At 48.7% G+C, this 27,846-nt stretch overlaps 1 protein-coding gene across 4 annotated transcripts in view; it reads left to right on the top strand.

The window, feature by feature from the left end:
* The first annotated feature begins 6,286 nt into the window (after positions 1 to 6,286).
* Positions 6,287 to 27,846, top strand: part of CASKIN1 (CASK interacting protein 1) — a 105,809-nt gene continuing 84,249 nt past the window's right edge. For 2 of the 4 annotated variants that reach the window (XM_083712043.1, XM_083712044.1), the window contains exon 1: positions 6,569 to 6,794. In XM_083712043.1, coding sequence (XP_083568169.1) covers positions 6,701 to 6,794 — 94 coding nt within the window. In that variant the 5' untranslated portion in view covers positions 6,569 to 6,700. Of the gene's footprint in view, positions 6,795 to 27,846 lie in introns of all 4 variants that reach the window. The other 2 variants (XM_083712046.1, XM_083712045.1) reach the window with 2 other exon arrangements.

The following is a 27,846-nucleotide window of genomic DNA, read 5'->3' on the forward strand; positions in this document are numbered from 1 at the left end:
TTATCGTTCTGGGAGTAGAATAAGGGCCTCCTAAAAACTATCAGTGCCCTTAACAAACTACAACTCCCAGAATGTTTTGGAGGGGGGGAACCTCCAAAGGGTTTTAAAAGCATGGTGTGAATGTGACCCTTGGGAACAAACTGATATCCAAGAATTGCATCCATGCCGTATACATGGTTGTATGAAACGTTATAGGATTTAAGCAGGAAGCTATGGAACATGCGCTGATCTGCTATGTATTTTGGAAAGCGGTTTGCCTGTCTGGTCTGTTCTTTAGTGGTTTGGACGCCTCTTGAGATCTTGTCACCAAACTATGCTCAGGGGGCGGCAGTCTTTGGATGCCAGGCACCATTTTGAATCAAGATGGTGGACCAAAACGTGACCTTGGCACAACTTCAGCTGATTCTTGGTGAGATGTGTCCAAACTCACAAATGACATCCATTAAAAAACCACTTTCTTGTTTGTTTGTACAGATTCCTGGGCAGTGCCAGGCACTCCCTGCTAGGTGGAAATAAGAAGCTAAGACAAGTCTGCTAGATGAGGCCAGTGGCCCAAGTAGCTCAGCATCCTGCAGCTGACCAGATGTCCCAGTGGGAAACCCTCAATAGTACTTTGCCCACTTGTGACTCCTAGCAGCTGCCACCTAAAGGCATAATGCAACAGTAGGTCCGCCCCAAAACCTTGGCAGGTGCAGATGTGGGATCACTTCTAACTGACCATATACAACCACGAATGCAAATAATCATAAATGCACAATATAATCCCACATATAATCCCTAATGATCTCCTCGAAATCATTCAGAGATCTCCTAGCAGAACCCAATCTACCTTCTTCCCACCTCCCAGCTTCAAGGCTGTTTGTCCTTTGCAAAGGCTTCACAGCTACTCCCTGCTGGAAGCTCTTAATACTGTATTGGAAGATAGCCTTTTCCTCTAAATAAGACTGTAATCGCTGTTTGGGATGGAGTGTCTGCCGGTTGACCTTTAGGCCTGGCTGTGACTTCCATGAGCGAAACATTATCAGGGTGCAGAAACATCACCATTACGGCAGCCTGGGAGGTAATGAGACGGCAAAGGACCTCACCCAGAGCAATGCGGCTGGTTAATAGACCAGGAAGTGCTGCTGATGCTCCAGTGCATTGAATACCTCTACCAGTTGAAGCCCTGCCTGCCATTCCTGGTCTGGGAAAACTTGGCCACAATAGTTCATGCACTGGTTACTTCCAAGACTGGAATACTGCAATGTGCTTTGTGTGGGCCTTCTGCTGCACTTGATCCGGAAGCTGCAGTGAGTGCAGAATGCTGCAGCATAATTGCTGACCAGAGTGAGGACTTTTCAGCATACAACCCCAGTGCTCAGAGATCCGCACAGGTTGCCCATTTGCTACTGGGCAAAGTTCAGGACGTTAGCATACAGAATTCTTAACAACTTGGGGCATTTGTAAGGAATCAATCTTATAGCAGGTTGGCACCAACTGTACCCTCTGGAACTCCCTGCCTATTGATTTCAGGCAGGCCTTTTCACTGTACTCTTTTCAGCAGCTGCTAAAAACATTTTTCTTTAGACAAGGCTACCCAGATATCTTGAATGTTCATGTGTGTCAGGGGTTCAGAAGGAGAGACACAGGAGGGGGAGCAAATGGAGAGTGAGGAGGAGGAGTACGAGGGGGGCGCAGGCAGTGACAGTGGCCAGAGTTATTCCACAAGCCTCTCTAGCGAATCGGAGGACTCACAGAAGGGAGCGCCGGTGGCCAGAGCGAGGGGGGCTCCAGGGGGGAAGCCCCAGGAGGAAGGGGCCAGCGGGGAGTCCCTGAGCAGCAGTTGGAGATCAGGACCAGCGTCTCCACCAGAGCGCAGTGGGGAGGGGGAGTCCCAGGAGTCGGGACCAGTGTCCTCACCACCAGAGGGAGGAGAGGAGTCAGGTTTGGCAACGCCCACATCAGGAAGCGGGGAAACGGTCAGAAGGAAAGTCACCGGCTGGGCGCGCGCGCCAAGTTCAAATGTACAGGAGCGCGGCACAGCGGGGAGCCCGGGAAGCGAGCCAGGTCCTAAAGCCCGCCGGAGGGAGGGGCAAGACTCAGGAGGCTCAGCGTCAGAGGAGTCCAGGAAGGAGGGAACCCCAGAGGGCAGAAGGACCCAGTGCAGGAAAGAGCAGCGCAAGAGGTGGAGCCGGGCTAGAATCTTAAACTGGTGTGGGTGGAGCAGTGAGTCAGAGGGGACTTAGCCGGTCTAGCGTCGAGACGTGGGTCTGCGCGCCCAGAGCTTGGAAATGGAAACTAAACTTTAATAAAGACTTTTGTATATAACATCCACTGGGCGTTGGTCCTCTGTGAGCTGGGACCTAGCGGCAGTCCTGACAATGTGCTTTTAGCATATTGCTGGTTTAATTTCTGAATGTTTTAATTGTTTTCACTAATGTTATTGTTTTATTCTTTTTGTCTTGGAGTTGTTTTTTAACTATCAAGCAGTGTATTTTATGAAATGCATATTTAAAATACATTGCCTGAATTTGTCCAATCCTCTTTCAAAGCCATCCAAGCTGGTAGCCATCCCTGCCTCTTGTGGGGAGTGAGTTCCAAATGCGCTGTGTGAAAAGGACTTCCTTTCATTTGTCCTGCACCTTCCAACATTCGGCTTCCTTGGATGTTCCCATTGGCTCCCAGCATTACGGAGGAGAGAACAGGTGCTTGAAATGTCTTCAGTCAGTTCTTGTAGCTCTGCGACAGCAGACCCTGTCCAAGGGCACTGGTCACTAATGAAACTGGGGTCTAGAACTGTGTCCCATGATCTGTCAGTCCTGGAGCAGAAGTTGCTGAATGTGGACTCAGGTTGCGGCGATCCAAGGTTTTTAGCAATTAAACAGAGCCAAAACAGGGTGGTGCCGTCCCTGCAGGTGGCAAAAATTCAATCAAGGCTGGACCTGGAAACTTTCACCACTGTACTTTTGAGGGGTTTTGAAAATAGCAATTAAGCAGTATATATATTTTAAGAAACAAATAAATAAAATTACAAAATAAATATACTTTAGTTATGCAAAAGGGGATGCAGGAGTGGAACAAATGCAAAAGGTTGTCCCAAAACTGGCTAAAGCAATTTTGCTCTCCTGCTGCCTGACTTATCTATACGTCACTTCTGTGCCCTACCTTTGGTCTGCCAGGAGTACAGAGCAACCAAACCATATAAAAAAAGATAAAAGCAAGATAGCAATAAAATACTCATAATTTAAAAATATAAAATCCAGTCTAACTTCCGTACACCGTCACCATCAGAGTATTAAAACAGCACAGGCAACACACAATTGGATCCAAAGGCTTGAGTAAATAAAACTCAATTTTGTTCTGCCCATCTCATTTTCTTGGGGAGAAAATGTCAGGCTTCATCTTCAAGCCCCCCCCCCCCATCTGCAGCCCCCTTTCCCTGTTTGGCACAAGCAAATGGAGTGAAGGGATTTTCAATCTGTTCACTCAAATGGAAGCATGCACTTATATGCATTAGCCTGCAGTAAGTAAAGGAAGTCATTTATTTATACCCCCACCCCCGTTTTCTGCCAGGAGAGAGAGAGGCTTCGTCACATCAGAAACCCAGAAGAAAAGGAATAAAATATACCGTGTAGCTGCCAAGCCCTGGGAACTCTGCTTGCCAGATGGATTCCTGTGCGGCTAACTGGGCTGAGCCATCTCTAACCTGGCCCAATTGCCGCCCCTCCCTTTCCCAGGCTGTGCCCCCAGCACAAATGGCATCCTAGCCGGCCACCCAGCATGGCAGGGCTCCCTTCCCCCACTTTCCAATCCAGGGCATTTGGGATTCCACGATTGGGGGTGGGTGAAGCCGTTTAATCTGCCCTTTAATCTTGCTGCAGCGGATGCTGCTGCTTTCTTTGAGGCCTGGTCTCCAGGGGTTTGGGAGGGGGGTCCTTGTAGGCAGTCCTTAGAAGAGCCTCCCTGAGCCCGTTGCCCTCCAGATGTTTCAGACTATTGCTGTTTTTATTTCATTAATGTATTGCTTCCTAGGATGCACCTCCAGGCCACTTCCCAATGCAATAGCAAACTACACAAGACAACTGCATAGGAACGGTTAAGACAATTGCACATAGGAACGCAAGTGTGGCGAACAAATCCTAGTCAGATTTATATTGCACAAGAGAAGCCAGAAAAAGGGAGGAATTAAGCTGTGATTCCTACATTGCAGCGGGTTGGACTAGATGACCCATGGGGTCCCTTCCAGCTCTACAACTGTATGAGTCTATGAATACACAATTGGAACAGAACACATATTTTATGCCCAGACTCATCAGTCTGCCCCCCCACCCCCGATTTATGTATATGAATTCTCCTGATTCTTTTTTTGATTTGCTTTTATACTGTTTCATTATTGATGTTAGGCTGATGTTTTATTTGTCATGGATACTGTTTTTTATATTGGACGTAATAAACCGACAAGGGATTTTAAAAAAAAAATATATTAATCAGTTTAGAATGGCTTTGAAATAGATAAATGCTATTTCAAATCCAATGTAGATAGCAACTGAGGAGATATATAATTTATACTCTACTTGATTGTAAAAACAAACAAACAAAAAACCCCACCTCAAAGCTGTCTACAAAAAAGGCAAAACAATAACATTATTAGGAAAAACTAACAATACGTAATTTAAAACTTTAAAAAAGTTGTAATAACAATAGACTAAACCAGGACAAAACTTGCTAATCCCCTTCTTTGTTGAAAGAGGAAAAAAATTATTTAGCAGGGAAGACAACAGAGACAAGCACTTGTCTGAATTGCAGTGGGAGGGAGTTCCGCAGGGCAGGGCACAAAAGCCCTGATTCTGACATCATACAAATCCCATCAGCCCCAGCCAGCACAACTGCCCTCTCATCAGCCCTGGCATCCTACTGGGTGCAAAACATCTGGAGGGCACCAGGTTGACAATGGCTGCCCCAGAGTCAGATTTTGCAGTATTGACTGAGCAGGGCTGGCTTTGTGCAAAACCTGCATTTTTTATTTATAGATAAGCTTCAGCCACTGCCAGCCCCCGGAAGGATATCCTGATCAAAGCCTTCCTTCCAGGCCCTCTGCTGGCTACCTACACAGTAGTGGGTTCAAATGCCAGAGCTGGTGCCAAGCCAAAGCAGCTGTCAAGATCTGAGAGCGGGTGGGTGGCTTGGCCGGATACCTCTTCTAGAAGCCTCCTTCCCATGCCAGAGGAGAAAAGGGAGGCCTTGTTCTTTCCACCAACGTCTCAGGCCCAGAGCTCGATGGAGAAGCCTTCGCCAAGTCTTCCATGCACTCTTGGCCGCGGCAATCCATCTGTGAAATGGGGATAATAACTGAGCCGTTTTGTCCCCTGTGAAAGAAAGGAACGGCCTCTGTCCACACCTTGTGGGAGCCTCACAAAACTGAGGAGCGGTCCGTGATCTGAGCCAGGAGGACTTGCAAGAGCGTAAGGCCATGAATCTCTTTCAGTGCAGGCAATGAGAGCCAGTGTGGTGGAGTGTTGATTAATGGCTCAGGTTCCCCACTGGTTGGGTCAATTGTTATCTGATCTGCCTCACAGGGTTGTGGCGAAGATCAGGGGGAGGTCAGAGGGAAGGAACCAGCTCCCCTTCCTTGAGCAACTTGGAAGAAACTCAGTATATAAATTTAGCCAATAAAGAAATGACCAGCATTAAAATAACAAACAAAACGACAGCAGAAGCCTTTCCTTCTCGCTAAGTAACCTGCTGCAAACTCCTGCTGCAAGACCAAATACCGCCTCCTACAGGTGCCCTTTAATTTTGCTGCGGGTTCAAGAACGTCCTCTGCTTATGCTCAGAAACTACCATCCCTGGCACTGGGCAAGACATTTCAAGCTCTGCGTCGATAACCCCACTTTAGCCCAAGTGCTTTGGGGCGAACGAGAGAGAGGGGACCCCAGCCCTTCGAGACGCTCTGCACATGCTTGGCTGCCCTCTGTTCTTTCTCAAAACGTCCCCGAAAAGGCCTTTGAGGGCACGTCCAATCCTGCCCTCCGAGGCTGAGAGTCTTTCCCGTCCTTCCAGGCCGGGCATTCTGCACGCGCTCAGAGACCCTCTCGCCCTGCGCCGCTGCTCTTCCCCTTCCCCTCCACCAGCCCAGCGGCGGCGGCGACGGCAACCACATCGAGCTTCCTCGGCGGAGAAGAGGCGGGAGGGAAGCCGGGAAGCAGAGGTGGGGGCTCCGCCCGGATGCCCCCCGCCCTCGGCCCCCCGCCCAGGCGAGGCTGCGGCGGGATCCGCCTTCCTTCCGGAGCGGCGGCGGCTGCAGCAGCAGGAGCAGAGCGCGGCGAGGCGTCGCGTCGCGTTTGCAGCTCCAGCGCGCCCGGACCATGGAGGGCTCGCCGCTGCCGCCACCAGGGGAGAAGGAGGCGGCGGCAACAGCCCGAGCCGGAGCCGGGAGGAGCCCCAGCGCAGCCGGGCAGCGCTAGCCGCCGCGGCGCCGCCGCAAAGCAGCCGAGCCCGGTCCCCGCCCGCCCGCCAGGCGCTGCGCTCCGGCCGCCGCTGCCACCGCCGCGCGTCTCCATTGCGCGCAGCATCTGCAGCCGCCGCAGGAGGAGGAGAAGGCGACACCCCACCTCCGCGCCCGCCCGGGACCCGATCCGAGCCGGCGGGGATGCACGGGCTCTGAGCGCCCCTCGCCCTCCGGCCCTCCGCGCCCCCGGGGGCCGGTCTCCCCGCGCTCGCCATGGGCAAAGACCAGGAGCTGATGCAGGCGGTGAAGGCGGAGGACATCGGGGCGGTGCAGAAGCTGCTGCAGAGGCCCAAGCCGGGCAAAGCCAGTGAGTGACCAGCGCTATCCTCCCCCCCCCAATTAATTCCTCGATTTAATTCCTCTTCCCCCACCTGGCCTTTGAAAGAATAAAAATAGGAATGGGATGCAACCCAGAGCGCGCCTTCTGCCTGGATGGATGCCCAGCTCCTGGGGTGGGTGGGGGGAGGGAGTCTAGGGGAAAGATCCCTTCCCCAGATGGCATCAGGAACCTCTTTGCAGAGGGTGGGGCGGAGGGGGCTGCTGCTGCTCTTCTGCATTATGCTGCCCCTCCTCCCGCCAGTGATCCCCCCCCCCCCAGATATTCACCCACACCCAGCCAGGGTGGTTCCTGCTCATTCCCTTATTCCAGGCTGGCATTGGGGTTTTAGTTGGCTCTGAGCCCATCTCCTTCCCCCCCCCCCGGAGGAGGGGGTGTCTAGGGCTGCTGGGGGAAGGGGCATTTGCCTAAACAAGGCTGGATGTTGTGGCATTCCACAGTGCCACCCTGGAGTGGCTCTCAGCTCTGCTGGCCCATGTAAACAGGCTTTACGCTGGTGATGTGTGTGTGTTTTTTGGGGGGAGGGAGGCGAGATGAAATTCAGCGTTACTCGCCTCGCCACACATTGCTGCTCCACACCCACCTGCCCACTCACATGGCAAACTGGCATGGGGGGGTGGCAAGGAAGGTGCCACGCTTAGCCACTGGGGTGTCTCTCCTGCTGGCTTTGAACTCTCGAGTGCAACTGAGTGAGAGACGAGCTCCTCTCCTGTTAGCCAGTGGCTGTTGCCCCAGGTTGCGTTTTCTATTTGATATCAGCGACATAGCAGAGAATTGCCTTGGCTCTGGCACCGAGTGGATTAAGGGAGGCTGAAGAGCTCTGCGAGGGCAAAGTGGTTCCGAGTGCCTGGAGGGAGCTGGCGCCTGAGTGCCAAGGCCGTGTGCAGTGCCTCTGGCGCCATACCCATCCCTGGGTTGTAGTACGCTGCTTGCTGCCCACTCTCCAGATAAGAGGTGCCCGCTGTCGCTTCCCTTCTGCACTTTGAGAAGTGTCAGACTGGCAAGGGGATGTGGGCATCCTTCCCTCCTTGGCCTGGAACGAGCGGCCCTTTCTGGGCTAGGTCTGGCTCTAAGGGGAGCTGTGTGGCCGTAATTTTTCACCTGGCTTTGCCAGTCCTTTCTGAAATGCTTTCCTGTAGCCTCGTGCAAGGATGGCTGGATTTTTATTTTTGCGGAGAAGGAACTGATTTTTGAGCTGCCTGTGACATCTTAGCTAGGGGAAACTGGGATCAGATTGGTGCTCAATTTCTAGAAGAGGTATCAGATTTCCACTCCATCTGAAAGCATCGCTGGCTCGCTGTGGGAGGAACTCCATCTGGCTGGTCCTCGGATGTGTGTGCGGATTCCCGGTCAATACTCTGTGATGTATGGAGCATTTGAGCCTTGCATTGAAAATAGGCTGGGAAGTCTGAGGCCTGGGAATCTGGAGACTTGTTGCCCCTCCAGACATCCTATTAGTTGTGGATTTGTCATGTTTTGCACTCAGGGTGGTTAGACGTCGTCCTCTTTTTAGAACAGTTTGCAATTGCAGAAGTTTCACAGCGGTCAGACTGCTTCCATTTCCCAGCGGTGCATGTCCTGCGCTTTCCTGCTGAAATCTTGTAAGTTTTCATGCCACAAGTGTTCCCGAGTGGTGTGTCATTCTATTTTAGCTGCGCTATAGCGCAAGAGTGCCCCTCTGGATGGCAATAATGCAGTAACATTGGGGGACAATCGCAGAACAACTGATAAAAGCAGAGTGACATGCGCATGGTCTGGTATGAATCTGCTACTAATACGTTATTGCCTTCGATGAGATGTCGCAGAAAACACCAGCCTGGGAGGGGTCCTTAGGCATTTTGCCTGTGGGGGCAGCTGAGTAGTCCTGGATATTGCAGGAGTTGTTGGTTTAGGTTTGAGTTAGTCCCGTGCAGAAAATGGCTAACTAGGTCTCTCTGTCTCTCTCGTACTCTGATACTCCCTTGTGCTCCTCTAGACAGGGGCAACTCATTTAATTCTGTGTTTTGTCCAACCCCAAGCAAACTGTTGGGAGAAACTAAGGTTAAATGGTGGGTTTTAGTGCTTGGGGGAGCTGTAGCTTCCTGGTCCAGAAAAGCGCTGCAATTAAAGCAGGTCTTGGTGCTGAGTTAAAGTTGCCCTAGCAGGGATGTTGGTCTTGGAAGTACTGCAGCTCAGCGGTAGGGCATCTGCTTTGTATGCAGAAGGTCCCAGGTTCAATCACCGGCGTCTCCATTTAAATCTGGGCATGTTCTGAAACCTTGGAGAGCTGCTGCCAGTCAGTGTAGACAATACTGAGCTAGATGGACTTGGTGGAAAGCAGTTTCCTGAACTTGGGCAGAAACAGGGGCTGTTGAGAGGGGCTTCCTACCTTTAGCCCACCTCCCCAAGCTGGTCTGATGTCCCTCTTTGCTGACCCCGCAGGCCAGAACAATATATTTTCCATACCGTGTAATCTAAACTGTTTGCCTCAAGAGTTCCTTACAATGCCATGGGGGATGGTGGGGTGTGTGACATGCAGCAGTGCAAGGGATCTTGGAATGCTCTGCCTGGGTTGGTGCCCCTGGAAATGTCTCTGCCGCAAATGGGTTTGGAGTTTGCTTTCTAGGCAGATCACCATGGGATTCAGGATCTTGTTCCCCTTACAAGGGATTTCCTTCCTTATATTACCTGATTCTTGCCTTGGTCGACAGCAGAAGTTCAGAAGTCTGTCCTTTTATTTGTATATTGCGTGACACTCAAAGGGGGTTTGTTCACCCCACCTTCTATTTGGGGCTGAGCCCACTGTGTTTGTGTGAGAGATGGGGAAAATCTGCTTTGTGCAGCCTGCTGTGCTTCCCAGCTAATGGGTGTGTGCGTGTTGCAGCGTCAATTGCCCAATGCCAGGACTTTGCAGAAATGCTGAGCTCCTGCAGCTTTCTTGGCCTTTGGACAAACACTTCTCGCCTCTGAGACCTGGGCGTGATTGCAGGTGATGCAGCCTTGAGTTGGGCTTCTTCACGCTCGCACACAGGAATGCACTGACCTGCGCTTCCTGGAAGTTCTGCCTCCAAATTGGAAATCCTTCGACTGCAACCCCTGTCCAAGAGGGTTTCTCATCTCTGGCACTCCCTAAAAACAGCCGCTCTGCCCCACTTGAAACCTATGTATTTATTTTGAATGAAGCGATCCTGTAGCAGCTGGGGGAATGCTTTTAGGGACAGAATGCATGAGAGATTTCTGGTCCATCATACTGGGGTCTATCCTTTGAGGGACTGGGATTGCCCAAAGCCCCTTATTCTATTCATATAAGAAATATATATACCACACTTTGTCAAAAAGCTGCGGGGCAGTTTGCAACATATTAAACAACACAATGTCTGTGCGTAACATAATATCAATAAAATACATACTCAAAAGAAATAAGATATAAATACAATTCATAATAAGCAGTAGTGTCAAGTTATTTGTATGCTATTTTGGTCACAGATACCCTCATCCAAAAGCCTGCTAGAAGGGGTCAACTGTTTCCTTTTTTTAAAAAAAAGTGGTTAGATAGACTGCAGTAGGAAGAGCATTTTTCAGATGTGGAGCCACTACTGAAAAAGCCCTTCTCTTGGATCCTGTCGCTGCACACTCATCCACTAGCCTCAGAACATGAGGTCAGTGACAATGTCAAGTGAAAGGGCTCTTGGTGGTTGCTCTGAAATGGGGAGGCCTATCCTCTCATTTGTGTGGGGAATAAGCAGGAGATGGGAGTTGGGTAGATGCCCAGATACTCAGGCCTCATGTGGAGATGAAGAGGTCTCTCTTCTGCCCCCAACCCATTAAATATTTTATCTAGGTACTACTGTCCTGGGCTAGTCAGTGGGAGCCATCTCCACCCCCAGACTCTTAGCTGGATATGGTCAGGGCTGCTGTGGGTCAGTGACCCCAGACTGCAGAAAAGGCGAAGTCTGTTTTATGATGCCCCCCCCCCCCCAAGTTTCATTGACGTTGTTCTAGCTGCGTGTTAGGTCTTATCATAATCCTGAAGGCAGAATAAGCTTGTACCATTATTATTATTATTATTATTGCTATTGCTGTTGTTGAGAGCAATTCAGAGCCTGTGATTTGGAGTCAGCCTTAAGTGCCACAGTTGTTGTCTAGAACTGGTAGTCAAACCAAGCTTTGTGGCCAGTGGGATCCTTCTCCCATCGATGGCTGACTTTGCTTTTTTGCCTACTTTTAAGGTCAGGGACTATAGTCTACTCCCAGTGGTAGAAACTGAGATATAAAAGCTAGAAGCCAGATGACACCTTACGCCAAGGTTTCAGTCGCCATAACGGAATGCCTAGGCACAGCACCGAAAGAGGAGCTGGGGTTGTGCTGCTGCATGAATTGGTTGGCTCACAAAGCGCCAAAATATGTGTGTCTTTTGGTGCTGTGCTGCCCTGCAGACCCACTGATTCGTGCAGCAGCACGCCACCAGAAGTGGCGATTGTTTCAATGCCGTGCTGTCCCGCAAGCCAGCTGACTGGTTTGGCATGGCAGCGGTGCCAGCCAGCCGGATGGAGATGTTAGTTGCCAAACCTGGCAACCAGACATGTCCGCTTCCTCGCCAAAGGCTGGTTGCCTGTTGCAGAATGCAGTTGGTGCCTGGTTAGTTTTGAGCACTCTCTGCTTCCCTTCCAGATTTGGGGAAGGGTCCGAGCTGAGTGGCAGAGCATCCACTGAAGATCTCAGGTTCAGTCTCCATCACTTCCAGGGAGGGCTGGGAAAAGGCTCCTGCCTGAAACCCAGAGAGCTGCTGCCTGCCATTGTAGGCAATACTGAGCTAGATGCACCAAGAATCTGACTGTATATAAAGCAGCTTCTTGCGTTGCTATGAGTTAGAAGGGGTGGCAGGGATGTCCCGGTTGGGCTGCTGTGGGGCTGAGGCACCCCTGCTGGTTCTGCCACACCCTGTGGCCAAACAGCTCCCTGCTTCCCCCTTTCCAGTCAAAGTTTACCTGGGCTGGGTGGAGAGATCAGCCATGCAGCTACCAAGATGACCTCTGTCCACCTCTGCGGTTCCAAGTTTGAGATGGTGCTTGGGGCTAATCGCATTTGTTGGAAGGCAGCCGTCGTGGTGAGAAGAAATATGTGAGTCTGCTCAAGGTGACTGGGATGACTTTAAGAGAGGACTGGAGAAATTCATGGAGGCGAATGAAGCTGTCAGTGGCTACCAGCCATGTTGCTTACGTTCTCCCTCCACTGTTGGTAGCAGTGTGCCTCTGAGCACCAGTTGCTGAGTATCAGTGGAGAGCACTGTGGTTGAGCTCAGGTCCTGCATTGAGGCTTCCCATTGGTTTATTTCATTTTTTTGCCTTTATACCTCACCTTTTCTCCTGGGAGCTCAAGGTAGTGCACGTGGTTCTCTGCTTCCTAACTTAATCCCCACAACAACCCTGTGAGGTAGGTGAGGCTGAGAGAAGGCATCGACTGGCCCAAGGTCACTAGGTGAGCTTTGTGGCTGAGTGGGGATTTGAACCCTGCTCTCTGGGGCCCTAGTCCAACACTCTAACCACTACACCACATTGGCTGTCAGGGGTTGGTCACTGTCAAAACAGAATGCAGGATTAGGCTTGCCCTCATTGGCCTGATCCAGCCAGGTCAGCCTTCTGTACAGTAGTAACTAGCACGGTGTCCTCCAGATTGTGTTGGACTCCAACTCCAGTACAACGTTTGAAATTCGCCAGGTGCATTTTGCACCTGGCTATTGACCACTTGCTTCCAAATGAAGATACCTGGGCATCAGGATGGCACCTGGCATCTCTGCCATCTGGAGGTGCATCCTGGGAGAACCACATGCTAGCAACACATCCTGCAGAATCTATCAGGTATATTCTCTCTGCACAGTTGGATTTCATTTCTGGAATCAAAATGTTTTTTTTTCTGTGCAGCCTGAGCAAGAGCAGTCACCATTAATAAAAAGAGGTCAGAATAGGGCAATATATATGTGTGGACTCTCCTTGGATCAAGTGACTTTTCTTCCTTAAGTTCTCTAAACTTTTAAACTAGCTCAAGGTAGTCATCAGAAGTAGCCAGATGTTTAACTGAGAATCAGTCACAGCCAGGCAACCCAGCCAGATGGGTGGGGGTTATAAATAATAAAATTATTATTATTTGAAAAATAAGACTTTAGAGCGGGCTTACCCCAAAAAGGCAACTAGACATTCTGTTTTGGAGACTGTAACCTTGGTTTAATGAGCCATTTGATGCCTATTTGAGTTTCTAACACTGCTCCAGTAATCTCTGATTATTAGTCATACTGGCTTGGGTTGAAGAGTTCAGAGGGCCCCACTAGATGTCCTTATTGTGCATTCATGCTCATTTGAGCTCATGATGGCATTAAGGTGCTTAGAGGGTGGATTGGATGACCCTTTTGGGTCCCTTCCAACTCTACAATTGTTTTTGTGGAGTTACAGTTCTGTGTAGAGTTGTATTCTATGATTCTGTGACCCCATTTTTAATACCCCTTGTACCTGCAAACGTTTCAAAGAGGCCACACTACTTCATGTACCATCTGCATATGTCCTGCAACTTCCCTATAACTTTTCAGCCCACAGACATGGCGAGGCTTTGAGTTGTTCTTCTGAAAGTGGACCCCTCTGGACAGCAATGATGCGAGGGAAGCTTCTCAGAACAACTGACAAAGCAGAATGATATAAGGACAATCCAGCAGAAATCCACCCCTAATGCACTATTATTGCACCAATGTCATGTTGCAGAAAACACCTGCAAAAAACCCACCACCGCACTCCAGCAACATCTGAGGAGGGGCATCACCATGGTGGCTGCTTCTGTGTTGGGAAGTTCAGCCTTGCAAATAAGTTGACCAGAAGCGCTGGCCTCCAGGTTCTCTTACTCAGCTTCTGGCTGGTGTAACCCTGTGTTAGTCATTTGCAGCCTGCAGGAAAATAAATAAGAACCAGGCCTGGTAAATTTCCCCTGCCTGGAAGTGATCATGATTCAGCCACTGGCAACCAACTGATTGACTGCTCCGAAGCCACAGCTGCAGGGTCTCTGTGCCAGGACACGGGGTGAGATTCAGGACCTAGTTAGCTGCAGTTGTACATCATGGTAACTTCAAGGGTGGGGAGCCTGTGACCCTAAAGATGCTGTTTGTTTGTATATTATTGATTGCATTTATACCCCACCTTCAAGGAGTTCAAGGTGGCATGAAGGGTTCTCCCCCTCCTTATTTAAACCCCACAACTACCCTGTAAGGTAGGTTAGGTGGAGAAGCAGTGGTTGACTCAAGGTCAACCAGTAAGCTGTATGGCTGAGTGGGGATTCGAACCCTGGCCTCCCAGGCCCTAGTCCGATACACTAACCACTATGCTGCACTGGTTCTGTTGGAGTCCTGGCTCCTATCAGCTCCTGCCACCCTGGCCAATGGTCCAGAATGGTGAACTTTGGGAGTCCAACAGCCTCAGGAGGGCTACAGATTTCCCATCCTTGTGCTAAGTCATAGTTAAAAGTTTCCTGTGAAGAGGTGATCCCTCTGCTGCTAGCAAGTGGGAACGATGGACAAAGATCCCTGACATAGCACTGGGGTTGTGGGTTGCTTCCTGCAGAAACACCAAGAACAAACTCTGGCTTCAGATAAAAAAACCACAGTCCCCAGTTTGGACGCAGTACAAAGCCAAGGGCCATGGTTTGTTTCTTCCACTCTAGCAGGGTGGAGCAAAGCAGGGCACTCTGTTCATGCACAATAAACCTTTAGCCACAGCTTACCATGAGGCGCAGACGCACTGTTCAGAAATGATCTGTTTGGGGATTGGAAATGTGTGGAAATGATTATTCTTATTTACAATAAAGGGCCTCATTATCGTACACATACCTTGCAGGTATTGACAATTTTTCTTTTGGGAAAGCTTTCTCCCCTTGAACTAGATACTCAGCAGATTTTTTCATCTTCAGATTGCAAACCTTGCTAATTCATATAACTGGGTAATAATACAATGGTTCCCACTCCACCCACCACGTTGCTGATAATCTCCGCATTAGGAAGAGATTGTGACATGTAAGGTAGCTGTCCAAAATTTTATGAAGGTTGATTACAAAATGCACTCAGGGTTGGGGGAGGGATCAGAAGTACACAGGTTCCCCCACCCCACCCCAGTATCAAAAATTTGGGAATTTATGAATTTCCACATTACTGTCTGCCTATACATCATATATTTAAAGCACACACATCCCAAGAATCCTGGGAGCCATCAAGGGTAGTGTGGGGTAAGCTACAGTTCCCATGATACTTTGGCGGCAGGGTGTAGGTTTTAATTGTGCTTTAAATTCACTGTACAATGCTGAGAGTGCACTGACTGGCAGTAGCTCTCCAGGGTTTCAGGCGAGAGTCCCTCCCAGCCCTACCTGGAGATGCCAGGGTTTGAATTCAGGACTTTCTGCATGCAAAGCAGATGCTTTGTCGCTGAGCTACAGCCCTCTCCCTGTGGTCATCTGTGTTTACATGCCCAGCTGCATGTGTGAATGGATGATATTTTCATGGTCAGAGAGTGTTCTCTGGGGATGGCCTCTGTCTCTTCCAGTCTGCCGTGGGAGCTTTGTTCTTTTACTGTCACTGGTAGGACCTGGGAAAGGCCGGAAGAATCACTCGCTGTTTCTTAGAAGTACAGTGATACCTCGGGTTACAGACGCTTCAGGTTACAGACTCCACTAACCCAGAAATAGTACCTTGGGTTCAGAACTTTACTTCAGGATGAGAACAGAAATTGCACCATGGTGGCATGCAGTGGCGTAGCGTGGGGGGTGCAGGGGGTGCCAGCCGCAACATCGGGGGGGGGGCGCTCACACTTGCAGCTCTCTGCCCCTACTAAAATCCATGGGTTAGGGGGCGCAAATTACTTGCCTTGCCCCGGGTGCTGACAACCCACGCTACGCCACTGGTGGCATGGCAGCAGCAGGAAGATTCATATTGCATTTAAAGGCAAACCGACCTAATTCACACTCCTTTAAAACAGTATGAGAACCAGAACACAGATTCATAGAGCTGGAAGGGACCACAAGGGTCATCTAGTTCAATCTCCTGCAATGCAGGGATCTTTTTGCAGAATGTGGGGCTGGAACACTTGACCCTGTCCCTGAGATTAAGAGTCTAATGCTGAACACAACCATCCTTTGAAATTTACACTTCTCTAAATTTTGCAGTGCAGCTCTCTAGCCAAGGAAGGTGTGCAAAAAAAGGCCTATTCTAGGGCAGCTGTTCCAAAATTTTGGACTGTGGACCCCCAGCAGCCCATGAGCTTCATTCAGGTGATCCACAATAGATATTCATGTTGATTTGTAATTGCATTTTTATTGCTTCTTTCCTTTCTTATGTTGTATTCTCATGTATTACAGTTTGAATTCCACGGAATGCAAATTGCAGTACAGTGGTACCTTGGGTTAAGTACTTAATTCGTTCTGGAGGTCTGTTCTTAACCTGAAACTGTTCTTAACCTGAAGCACCACTTTAGCCAATGGGGCCTCCTGCTGCCACTGCCCTGCCGGAGCACGATTTCTATTCTCATCCTGAAGCAAAGTTCTTAACCCGAGGTACTATTTCTGGGTTAGCGGAGTCTGTAACCTGAAGCGTATGTAACCCGAGGTACCACTGTACAAGAAAACACAATCTAGAAGAAAATGAAAGAAGCAATAAAAATGCAATTAAAAACTATCCATTGTCTAGCACAGCGCAGTACAATTGCTGCAACGGGCAGAAAGTCGTTAGGTGGTCTGTTGAGACCCTCAGCAATTTTCAAGTGGTCCATGGGAGGGGAAAATTGGGACGCACTGTACTAGGGTAAAATGTGCATGTAAATGCGTATATTAGTGAAAGTAACCTACGAAAATGCATGGTGTTAGTGCTTCTTTTCTGGGGCGACTCAAGGGTACGCATTACCGGCACCTTCTCTCCCCCCGACCCTGGTTAAAATGTGGCATTTTCTGTATAATAACTTCATGTTGGGCACCGACACCGTTTTTCCTAAAACAAAAAAAAAAAAATGCAGACTGAAGTAAAGATTGGAAGAACGAGAAACAGAGAGGAAATGAAACCAGCAGATTCTTGTATCTGTGACTGCCTGGAATCTGTCCCTGGTCTGTGATGATGGCTGTAGTTTACCTGGATGGAGAGTTGGTAGTGGCTCCTAAAAGGTTTCCTAAGCGGGAATGTGGCCCTCCAGTTGGAAAAAAGTTCCAAGCTACAGGGCATGCCTTTGGAATGACCTGGCAGAATTCTTTGTATGTTTTTATGGGGTGGGCAGACAGGTGCTGTCCCCCCCCCCCCCGCCACTCCTTTGCCATGAAGTGCTCTCCTTGTTAGTCGGGCTGCTTGATTCTTCCCCTTTAATTGTCTTAAAGCTCCCAACAATCTCTTTAAAGCTCCCCAAAGCAGCTTAGCCATGATAGCTGCAGCAGGAGCCTGTCCTCACATCGGGGCGATTATTTCTTGTTATTGTGTTTGAATGTTAAAGCTCTCTCGAACAATGTTTCTTGTTCCTACCGGAAAAGAGAGGTTTAAAGAGAGGCGTTTGTGTGCGCGCACATTGCAAAGGTGTGTCGGGTTCCTAGCGGGGAGGAAAGTGTGGGCCCAGGACCCTGCAGGCACAGACCCCACAAAGTCTGCTCCTGTCAAGCTCAGATGCTCAGGCGGAAAGGCCCCTTAATCGAGTTGGAAGTGTTTGTGTTAATCTGCCAGCCTCACTTGCAAGAGCTGGCGTGCTCAGATTTCCTGGAGGACTGTAGGACGGTGCGATCTTGTTAGAAGGTGACAGCACAGGTGCCACCATTTACAGAAGGCTTTGTCAGTTTGCAGCAATGCCAGTGTGGTGTAGTGGTTAAGAGCGGTAGTCTCGTAATCTGGGGAACCGGGTTCGCGTCTCCGCTCCTCCACATGCAGCTGCTGGGTGACCTTGGGCCAGTCACCCTTCTCTGAAGTCTCTCAGCCCCACTCACCTCACAGAGTGTTTGTTGTGGGGGAGGAAGGGAAAGGAGAATGTTAGCCGCTTGGAGACTCCTGAAGGGGAGTGAAAGGCGGGATATCAAATCCAAACTCTTCTTCTTCTTCTTCCTGGTGCAGGTTTTCTCCCCACCATCCCACTTATCTGTTCCTAGCCAAACCTACCATTTATACAGCCAGGTTGTTCCCATCGGGATAGAGAAATGGAAGTCGTTCTTCACACAGCGCATTGTTAAACTATGGAACTTACTGCCACAAGAGGCAGTGGTGGTCCCCAACCTTTGGACGGTTTCATGGAGTGGCTACTAGCCGTGATGGTTATGCAATGCGTCCAAGGTCAAAGGCAGCGATGCTTCTGAATACCAGTTGTTGGAAACCACAGGAGGGGAGAGGGCTCTTGTGCCTGGATCCTGCTTGTGGGTTTCCTATCCCATTGGGGCATCTGGTTGACCTCTGTGAGAACAGGATGCTGGACTAGGTGGGCCATGTGCAGAGTTCACTCGTTTTCTCCATGCAAGATGAATGTTCAGATCCAGTAGTGAATAGACTCATCACTTATGGAGAGAGTTTGTTTGAGAGAGGAGGGCAAGGCATCTTCATCGCCAGGATGATGTTGGTTTCTGTATCTTACGATGTTGGGACATCATTGCTTGTCGCCCCTTGAAAACTCAATGGGCTCTGCTACCCAGAGAGAAATGGCTGGGGCCTTTTCAAAAGCTGCGTCACTTGTGGGCAGTCTTTGGGGCCCCTAGCTCAGTGGTAAGGTATCTACCTTTTATACAGAAGGTCCCAGGTTCAATTCCTGGCATGTATCTCCAGGTAAAACTAGGACATTCTGGAGAACTGTTGCCGGTCAGTGTGGCCAACACTGAGCTTGATGGACCAGTGGTGTGGCTCATTATAAGGCAGGGGCCACGTTCCTAATAACAGGGTGTGAAATTCACATGCTCAGAAAAATAATGCATCTCTCGGGACCAAACAGCATTCACAGTGCAGCAAACGCTCAGGCTGGAGTTGAATCAATCGGTCAAATTTTGAGGAAGAGCTTTGCTTTAGTGGGATCTCCTCCAACTCTACAATTCTGTGATTCCATGAAAATGTTGCACACTGTCTCTGTGCCGTCTTCCATGCCATAGGTGAAGATGAGAGTCATTCCTTCCCTTCACAGCATGAGGATAGAGCTATGAACGGCAGTGCCTTAACCGCTTCTGAAGGGGCATTGGAAATAGGGCGGGCAAGGGTTAACTGCTGAAGCTCTCCTAGGAATAAGTGGCTGCTGTTTGGAGTGGGAAGATGCTCAAGGTAGCTAAAAAAAAAACTTCCCTGGGCATGGCCGGAGGGCTGGTGATGCAGAAACCCAAGGGAAGGCAAGCAGGTCTGGGCCTGAACGGAAGGACAGAGTCTGTCTGGAAATCCCATAAAACCTGCCTTTGTGTTTCAGGCTATGGAAAGAGTCAAAATAGATTTGAGTGGGCAGCCGAGGAGCACTGCATGATGGGTTTTGATGTCTTTGTGACCTTTCTGCATTTGAGGTTTCCATCGATTGCACTGGACACCTGTTGCTGCTGACTGAACGGCTCCCTTGAATTATGATCTCTCGATTTCTTGTGCAGCTTGACTTCTTCCAGCTTTTGATGGGTGTTTGTGTTTGAATGTGGGATGTATGGATGCAGCCAAGGGGTCAAAAGGGGCTGTTTCCAATGATGGAGACAGGTTGCATCCCACCGCCCACTTTCACTCTTCAAAGCCATTTCATTTGCCTAGCTGAATAATGCAGAGGCTTATAAATATGCAGATGCCAAACTCTCTATTCCTTTGGGATCCAGGTTGTTCATAAAAGCGCGACACAGATGCTGCGATACAGCACATCCACCGGATTGGAATGTGCTCTCCTTCTTAGCGGAGGTGAAGGAATGTGCAAGCAAAGGAGAGGGGAAGGAACAGCTCAGTTTATTTCACTTAATATTTATTTCATAAAATTGGTATACTGCCTAATTGTCAAAACAAACAGACTTCAAAGTGGTTTGCCAAAAAGAATAGAACAACAGAACTGTTGGCAAAAAGACAACCATTGAAAACCTTCAAAAAATAATTAACATTAACAATAAGGTAAAAACCAGATTAAAACACATGTCACCAGCAGTGTTAGAAATTAGCTAGGTGCAAGGCGCATTTTGTGACCAGTGTAGGTCCAGTTGCGACCACGTGGAGACCTCTGGATGTTGGCAACTGAGGAAAGCAAAATGTCGCTTAGAGAACGATCTGAAATATTTCATTGAAGCTTGAATTTGTTTTATTCTGGATTGTTTTATTTTATGTTTTAAGGTGCTGTAAACTGCTTTGAGATTTTTCTTTAAAACGTAAAGCGATATAGAAATTAAATGAATAAAAATAAGAATAAGAAACCTCACCATGAAAAAGCACCCAAACAGCTGTCTGATTTGTTGCAGCCATTGTATTCTTATGTTCCCAGATCAGCAAAAGGGGATGGGAAAAGCCAGTTTACTGCAGCAAGACTGTAGATTAGGATCTGACATCCTTCTTAGGCCTTTGCCAAGTGGAAACTGTTCTTCCGAACTAGAACAATGGCTCCTCTGCCCAAATCAACCTCCCTTTGAGAAAGTTATTGTTGGCCCAATGTTGACTGGGAGGAATGTGCCAAAGTTTTCTTTTACTTCCCAATTAAGCTGTTCACAAATGATCTGGAGTTAGGGGTGAGTGGTGAGGTGGCCAAGTTTGTAGATGGCCCCAAATTGTTCAGGGCGGTTAAAGCAGAAAGGGATTGCAAGGTGCTCTGAAAGGATCTCTCCAAGAATGGGAAGGAAAATGGCAAATGCAAAAAACCCTAACTTCACTATTGACATCTGAACTAGTGGTGATGAACAGAAAGGAGATATTGAGGTCAAGGTGGAGAGCTTGGTGAAAGGGTTTGAGAGCGCTCTTAGAAATTAGCCAAGTGCCAGGAACATTTTGTTTTATTTGATGTTTCAGCGTGTTGTAAACCACTCTGAGGTTTCTTCCTTATACAGTCATACCTCGGGATAACTATGCTTCAGGATAAGTATTTTTGGGTTGCGCTCCGCGTTTCATGAGCATGCGCGGAAGCAGTGAAACGCGACCTGCACATGCGCAGTTGCATCTTACGTTCTGTTCAGGATGTGAATGGCGCTTCAGAATGGATCCCGTTCGCATCCCGAGGTACCACTGTAATATAAAGCAGTACAGTATAGAAATGAAATTAACAACAACAACAACGGCAACAACGGCAATAATAAAATTCTATCGGGGGAAAACCCAGCCCCTAGATGTTCCATTATGGTGCCTATAACCTAGGTTTCAGGAGCCATTCGGTGAATAGCTTATATATCTGACACTGCTTTAAATCAGTGGTTCCCAAACTTTTTGGGGCCACCCTGCTTGGTTCCACAAACTCATCCCCAGTTCCATAGCCTATAAAAAGCATGATTCAGAATAGTGATTTGCATGACCCAATAAGGAATATAACAATTCAATACCATTCAAAACAGTAACCATTAATTGCATATTTGTTCGAAACCCCGTTTAACCTATTCTGCTCTTAAACCCTGGAGAGCGGCTGTCAGTCAGTGTGGACAGTCGTGAGCTTGCTGAGCCACTGTCCTGACTTTGGTGTAGGGCAGCTCCAAATGCCCATTTGCATGCGGAGTATTGAGTGTAAACGTAAATCCGAGCCTCCCTTCGCCGGCAGTCTTCAGGGGAGTTCCAGCCAGCCTCTGTTTCCAAACCTGTCATGTTCTGTCTCTGCTGGTTGAGGGAACCCTCCATTCTTTTGCGGCTGTCAGTTAATTCTGGGTTTCCTCGTTCCATTTGATCACTTTAATAACTTCCTCCTCCGGCAGCCGTGTTTAATGAAACCCAGAGAAGGCTTTGCAGAGCTCTGAATGTTCTCCTTGCGACGTTGTGGCAGAAGTTTATCTTGCAGGCAGCAATGATGGGAGCTGGCCGTGATGGGGTGGTCCAAATTCTGATAGGAGGGAACTGGGGTCACTGGTTGTGTGTGTAGAGGAGGATGTTATTGGTGTAAGTTTTCATTTTCAAATGAGAGGCCAAATTTGTTGCTCTTTTGACCCTCGCTGCCATGCGAGGGTCGAGGGTATAGAATCATAGAGGTAAAAAAAGGTAAAGGATCCCTGGACAGTTAAGTCTAGTCAAAGGCGACTATGGGGTCGCAGTGCTCATCTCGCTTTCAGGCCAAGGGAGCCGGCGTTTGTCCACAGACAGCTTTTCAGGGTCATGGTGCCAGCAGGACTAAATCTGGTGCAACAGAACACTGTGACGGAAACCAGTGTTTACCTTCCCGCCCCAGCAGTACCTATTTATCTACTTGCACCGGTATGCTTTCGAACTGCTAGGTTGGCAGGAGCTGGGACAGAGCAACGGGAGCTCACTCCATCATAGGCATTTGAACCGCTGACCTTCCAATCAGCAAGCCCGAGAGGCTCAGTGGTTTAGACCACAATGCCACCCGTGTCCTAAGAATCATAGAATTGTAGAGTTGGAGAGGGACCCTTAAAGGTCATGCAGTGCAACCCTCCGCAATATAGGAATCACAGCTAAAGAATCCATGACAGGTGGCCATCCAGCTCTTGCTTAAAAACCTTCAACAAAGGAGAGACAACCATCTTCCAAGGGAGTCCATTCTGCGGTCAAACACTTCCTGCCATCAGAAAGCTCTTCCTAATGTTGAGTCAGAATTTCCTTCCTTGTCATTTGAATCCATTGGTTTGGATTCCTCTGGAGCAGCAGAGCTTCCTTCCGTGGAGGTTTTTAAACAGAGGTTGGATGGTCAGGGATTCTTTAGCCGTGTTGCAGGGGCTTGGACTTACAACTTTACAATTCTGTGATTCTGTGAATGATTCAAAGTGTTGGTGCTGACCTTTAAAGCCCTAAACGGCCTCGGTCCAGTATACCTGAAGGAGCGTCTCCACCCCCATCGTTCTACCCGGACACTGAGGTCCAGCGCTGAGGGCCTTCTGGTGGTTCCCTCACTGCGAGAAGCCAAGTTACAGGGAACCAGGCAGAGGGCCTTCTCGGTAGTGGCGCCCGCCCTGTGGAATGCCCTCCCACCAGATGTCAAAGAGAACAACAACTACCAGACTTTTAGAAGACATCTGAAGGCAGCCCTGTTTAGGGATGCTTTTAATGTTTGATGTATCATAGTATTTTAATATTCTTTTGGAAGCCGCTCAGAGTATTATTATTATTATTATTATAAACCAAGTATGATTCTGTAATGGAAGTAGAAGGGGCAGGTAGGTTAGGAGCTTTATGGGTTGAAGTTCTAACTTTTTGTTATCGAGGAGAACACAAGGGATGCCAGCTGTGCCTTCGCCCTTGACTGCAGGGCTTCTCCTTCCTTCAGAGAAGGTGGAAGTCCAGATTGTCAAGACTCCTCTCCTGGTGCTGTTCCTCTCTCCCCTTGCTGAATTGCCTCCTTTTGTAAAAATAATGATGCTACATGATTTATCCTGCTGCTGAAATAATTGGACAGTACACTAACAAGCACCGCAGGCGATCTGGAGAGATGTGTTGTTCAAATATTGGGGGGGGGGCGCCAGTCAAAACCTCTGGAGGAACCTCTGGAGCGCTGGCCAAATCCTGCCCTCCAGTAACCTCGAGGTCTGGCCCTCCAGACCCTCTCACTGACCTGGTTTAACACACCCTTGGTGCATGTTCCTGTGGGTCTTCTGCCGGGAGGCAGATGTTCTCATTTGCTGGAGATTCAGGGTTCTGTCGCCAGGGAGTGAGAGAGGAGTTGGGCCCTGTCGTGCCTTCACCCCCTTGGCAATTTGATCTGTCTGAGAATGACCAACAGTTTATCAGCACATAGAACCATAGAACTTCAGAGTTGGAAGGGACCTAAAGGTTCATCTACTCCAACCCTTGGCAATGCCGGAATCACAGCTACATATATACAGTGGTCCCTCGGGTTACAGACACTTCAGGTTACATACACTTCAGGTTACAGACTCTGCTAACCCAGAAATAGTACCTTGGGTTAAGAACTTTGCTTCAGGATGAGAACAGAAATCGTGCTCCGGCGGTGCGGCGGCAGCAGGAAGCCCCATTAGCTAAAGTGGTGCTTCAGGTTAAGAACAGTTTCAGGTTAAAAATGGACCTCCGGAACGAATTAAGTACTTAACCCGAGGGACTACTGTACATATATTTTAATAATAATAATGATGATGATGATGATTTTCTATTAATTTTTAATGTTCAAGTACACAAATAGATCCATTTATCATGTAGGTGGAGATGTTAAAATGGCTTCCAAACATCTTGTTTGGTACCTTGCCTCCATTTTGTAATCGTATTGGGTCACTGGTACCATTACCTGTTTATTCATTAAATCAGCAGCAGCATCCTTAGACTAGATTAAAAATAAAGAAATAATCAGTATTATTAGCACAGTGGGATAATCCTCTGTCGCCTGTCTTCAGGCGTCATAGAATTGTTTATATTTACTCTTCCTTTCGATAGGCAACTAAGTTACTGTTATCAGTAGATCCCAGACCTTTGTGGATTAGTGTGTGTTTTACGCAGAAGAGCAACTCTGAACATGTGCAAAGTAGTTACAGCCTCCCTGCACACAGAGTAGGGTTGGCAAAACTTCTTTCTGAGTTTCATTCTGGGCAGAATTCGGAGGGCCAGTGTTGGGTTTGGCCGAAACAGTAGAGGATGGAACAACAGCTGCCAATCTTCACCTTTTTCCTGAATTAATTTTTAAAATTAATTTTTCATTAATAACAATCCAATGGAGGCCACATTAATACAATGCCAAATCAAGTGCAATACCCTAGCTTCGACACACCCTTGTCTGTCCTCCCTCTGTCATCAGAGTTCAAGCACACATTGCAAAGAGTTGGTCTGGATGACCCATGAGGTCCCAGGCAAGGAAAAACACTTGGTGTGTGATACAAGGCCAGTTCGGGGTGTGTGTGGCATGTGGAGTATTCCAAGGGCCTGATAGAGTGGTCTTGAGGGCCATATTTCGCCGCATAGAGAGTATAGCTTCCAAGTCAGAGAGAGCAGTTTCCGGAAAAGGATGGGCCTTGCCACCTCTTTTGGTTAGAAAACAACCGCATTGGATCATGGGAACATGGTAGTGGCCGAGCCGTGACGGGTGACTCTTGGCAGTTGTCTGCATGGTGTGTTCCTAGCAGAGTCTTCGGCACTGGAGACCTGCCCTCCCTGCAGAGTTGGCAGGCCACCCTTGCTTGCCTCATCCTTTCCTTCCCAGGCACAGGCCAGCCAGTTTTGGGTGTCTCTCTCCCTAAGTTGGGACGCCTGGTGTGCTCTGCTCTGCTCCAAGTTCCAGGCTGGCTGGCTGGGAGGTGGAATTAGTCAGCCCAGGGAAAACAGGGGAGTCATTGTCTCTTTCTCTGCTGCTCTGGAAGCCGGGAACTTCTTGCTGTGGCAAGGTGCAAACATCCAAGCCATGGCATTGATGGGGCCGACAGATAGGGAATGGCCAATGGATACACCCAGGGATACGGCTGTCCTTGGAGTGTACCACTTTAGGCCTGTAGGGGAGGGTGGGTGTTGCGTTTTCGGACCCTCCCTTATGGAAAACCATTGTGCCAGGTGGGAGACAGGGTTGGTTTCCCCCCCTCCCTGTTTTTCTTTATGCAGGGAGGTGTTGGGTTTTGTTTTCTTCATTGGGGAGGCATTCAAAAATGCAGCACACACACCACTACCCCCGGCAGTCTGAAGTGGCACAGTCCTGGGAAAGGTTCCCCACAGCATTAGCCAATCTGGTGCCCTCCACAGAATCATAGAGTTGGAAGGGACTCAAAGGGTCCTCTCGCCCAACTCCCCTGCAATCCATATGCTTTGTACTGCATTTCCCATTGGTGTTGGCTGGGGCTGATGGGAGTTGTAGTCCAAAACATCTGGAGGACACCAGGCTGTCAAATTCCGGTTTACCCAGGAAGACTCCCCGGCTGAGCACCCGAGGGACCCAGTCCTGCCACTCACCACCTGGCCTAGGACAGGGCCTGACAGGCTCCTTAAAGGACTGCTGCCGTTGCTGCTGGACAGAGAGGGCTCCTTTTTTGTTGTTTTTTAAATTGCTGTTATTTTTTACCTTTGTCATTTTAAACTGTGATATTAATGCTGCATTCTTAGTTTTAGATTTTATGTGGAAATTGTTTTCCGTTTGGTTGCGTATTTTTTTGATGTGGTTTATTTATTGTTTATGACTTTTGTAAATATGTAAATCTTGTCATGTTGTAAGCAGCCTTGAGCATTGTTTTTAATTGGGGAAAGGCGGCATACAATAAAATGATGATTTACCACTTTCTTCTAGGGACATTGGTGTAGGAAGTATTCACGGGGTGACAGAGGATGATGAGGGGGTAGGGGGGTCAGTGCACAGGAACCAGAGCAGCAGGACCCATCACAAGAGTCAGAGGGACCCCTGTTCTCCTTGAACATGGCAGGCTCTGAGGCATAGGGAGCAGGCAAGGGCCCACAGCCCAGCTCCCTAGCTGCCCAGGTGGGGCTTGCTAGCTCTGGGAGGAGGGGTGTGATTCCTCAGCTGGAGTTGGCTTGGACAGGTGAGGGTCATAGGCCTCATCAAGCCCAGATGCTACAATCAGCGTGCAAGTTATAAAAGGGCAGCAGAGCTGAGGTGCTGTGTCTGCTCAACCACCCCTGTTGATGGATCTCAGCTTGGCTGCTGCACTCTCTGTGGGACTGTGCTTTGGTTTGGACTTTGGACATGTGGATTGACCCCAGACGGGGGACTTGATGTACCAAATTGCTGCCAGGTAGGCTGGTAATGGTCAGGGGTTCCTTTACCTTTACCTTTAGGCTGGGATTCAGGACAGAGTGGCTCTCCAGGTCTTTCCCAGCCCTACCCAGAGATGCCACTGGGGACTTGAACTTCTGCATGCCAAGCGGGTGCTCTGCCACTCACCTCCTTTTATTCTTCTCCCTAAAAATAAAGTTTTTAATCCTCATGCTCTGCCACTGAGCCCTGAACTTCTTTATCTGCTGAGCATATAAATTAGGCCTCACCTGTTTAGGTTCTGGCTGTGGGTGTAGCTGCGTGTGCAGTGTATAGATTTCTGTGCAAAGTCAAGTATCTGACTGGTGCTTTTTAATGACGCAACCAGTTTGCCAGAGCATTTGTTGACTGTGAATACCACACTTCTGGCAGTTATCTTGGCTTTATGGTGAGTGTTGCTGTATGCATTGTTTTTAATGCATTGTTTTTATTCAAAATGTTGACTGGGGCTGATAGGAACTGTTTTTATTTAATTTCATGAAATTTATACAATGAAATGATTGATAGGAAAAATTGACAGCCATAATTTAAGACTTTCAAAAAGTTAAAATAGCAATAGACTAAAAGCGGATTAAAACTTGCATCAACTTTCCAAACATCTGGGTGGGCTTGTCTAAACAAAATTGTTTTTAGCGGGCATTGAAAAGACTACAGCGAATGTGCCTGCCCAATTTCAATAGGCAGGGAGTTCCAGGGTGTAAGTGCTGCCACAGTGAAATACTGATTTCTTACAAATGCAGAACGGGTATCGTGTGGCACCTGTAGCAGTGCCACTTCCACAGATCAAAATGGTTGAGTAGGCATATATGGTTACGGCAATCTCATTTGAAACATCTGGAGGGCAGTAGGTTGAGAAATCTGGAGTCCTTTGACCAAGGGAGGAGGATTTAGAAGGCCGTTTGGAATGGCACTCCTTGCTCAGGCAGGGAAATAACAGACACTCTAGAATCTGCATAGGGCCATGCTTGGGTGAATTATTGGCATGAAAAGGACACTGTGGAAGGGGGGATTGTGTTTGCTAAATTCTCTTGCCTTTTTTTTAAGAGCACCCATAGTCTTGGCTACAGTTTTGTTCTTCTGTTCACCTTTCATTTTTGGAAGCCCCATGTGGGCAGAGACCAGAATATTGATGATTTTGCCACATGAAGCATGGGACTTCCTGCCTTATGACAATTCTTGATGCTGCTGATGCCCTGCGAAGGCAAGAGGCAGATCTCGCAGGGATCCCTGCA

Source organism: Podarcis gaigeae (genome assembly GCF_964106915.1).
Source record: "Podarcis gaigeae genome assembly, chromosome: 14".
In the NCBI taxonomy this organism is placed as follows: Eukaryota; Metazoa; Chordata; class Lepidosauria; order Squamata; family Lacertidae; genus Podarcis; species Podarcis gaigeae.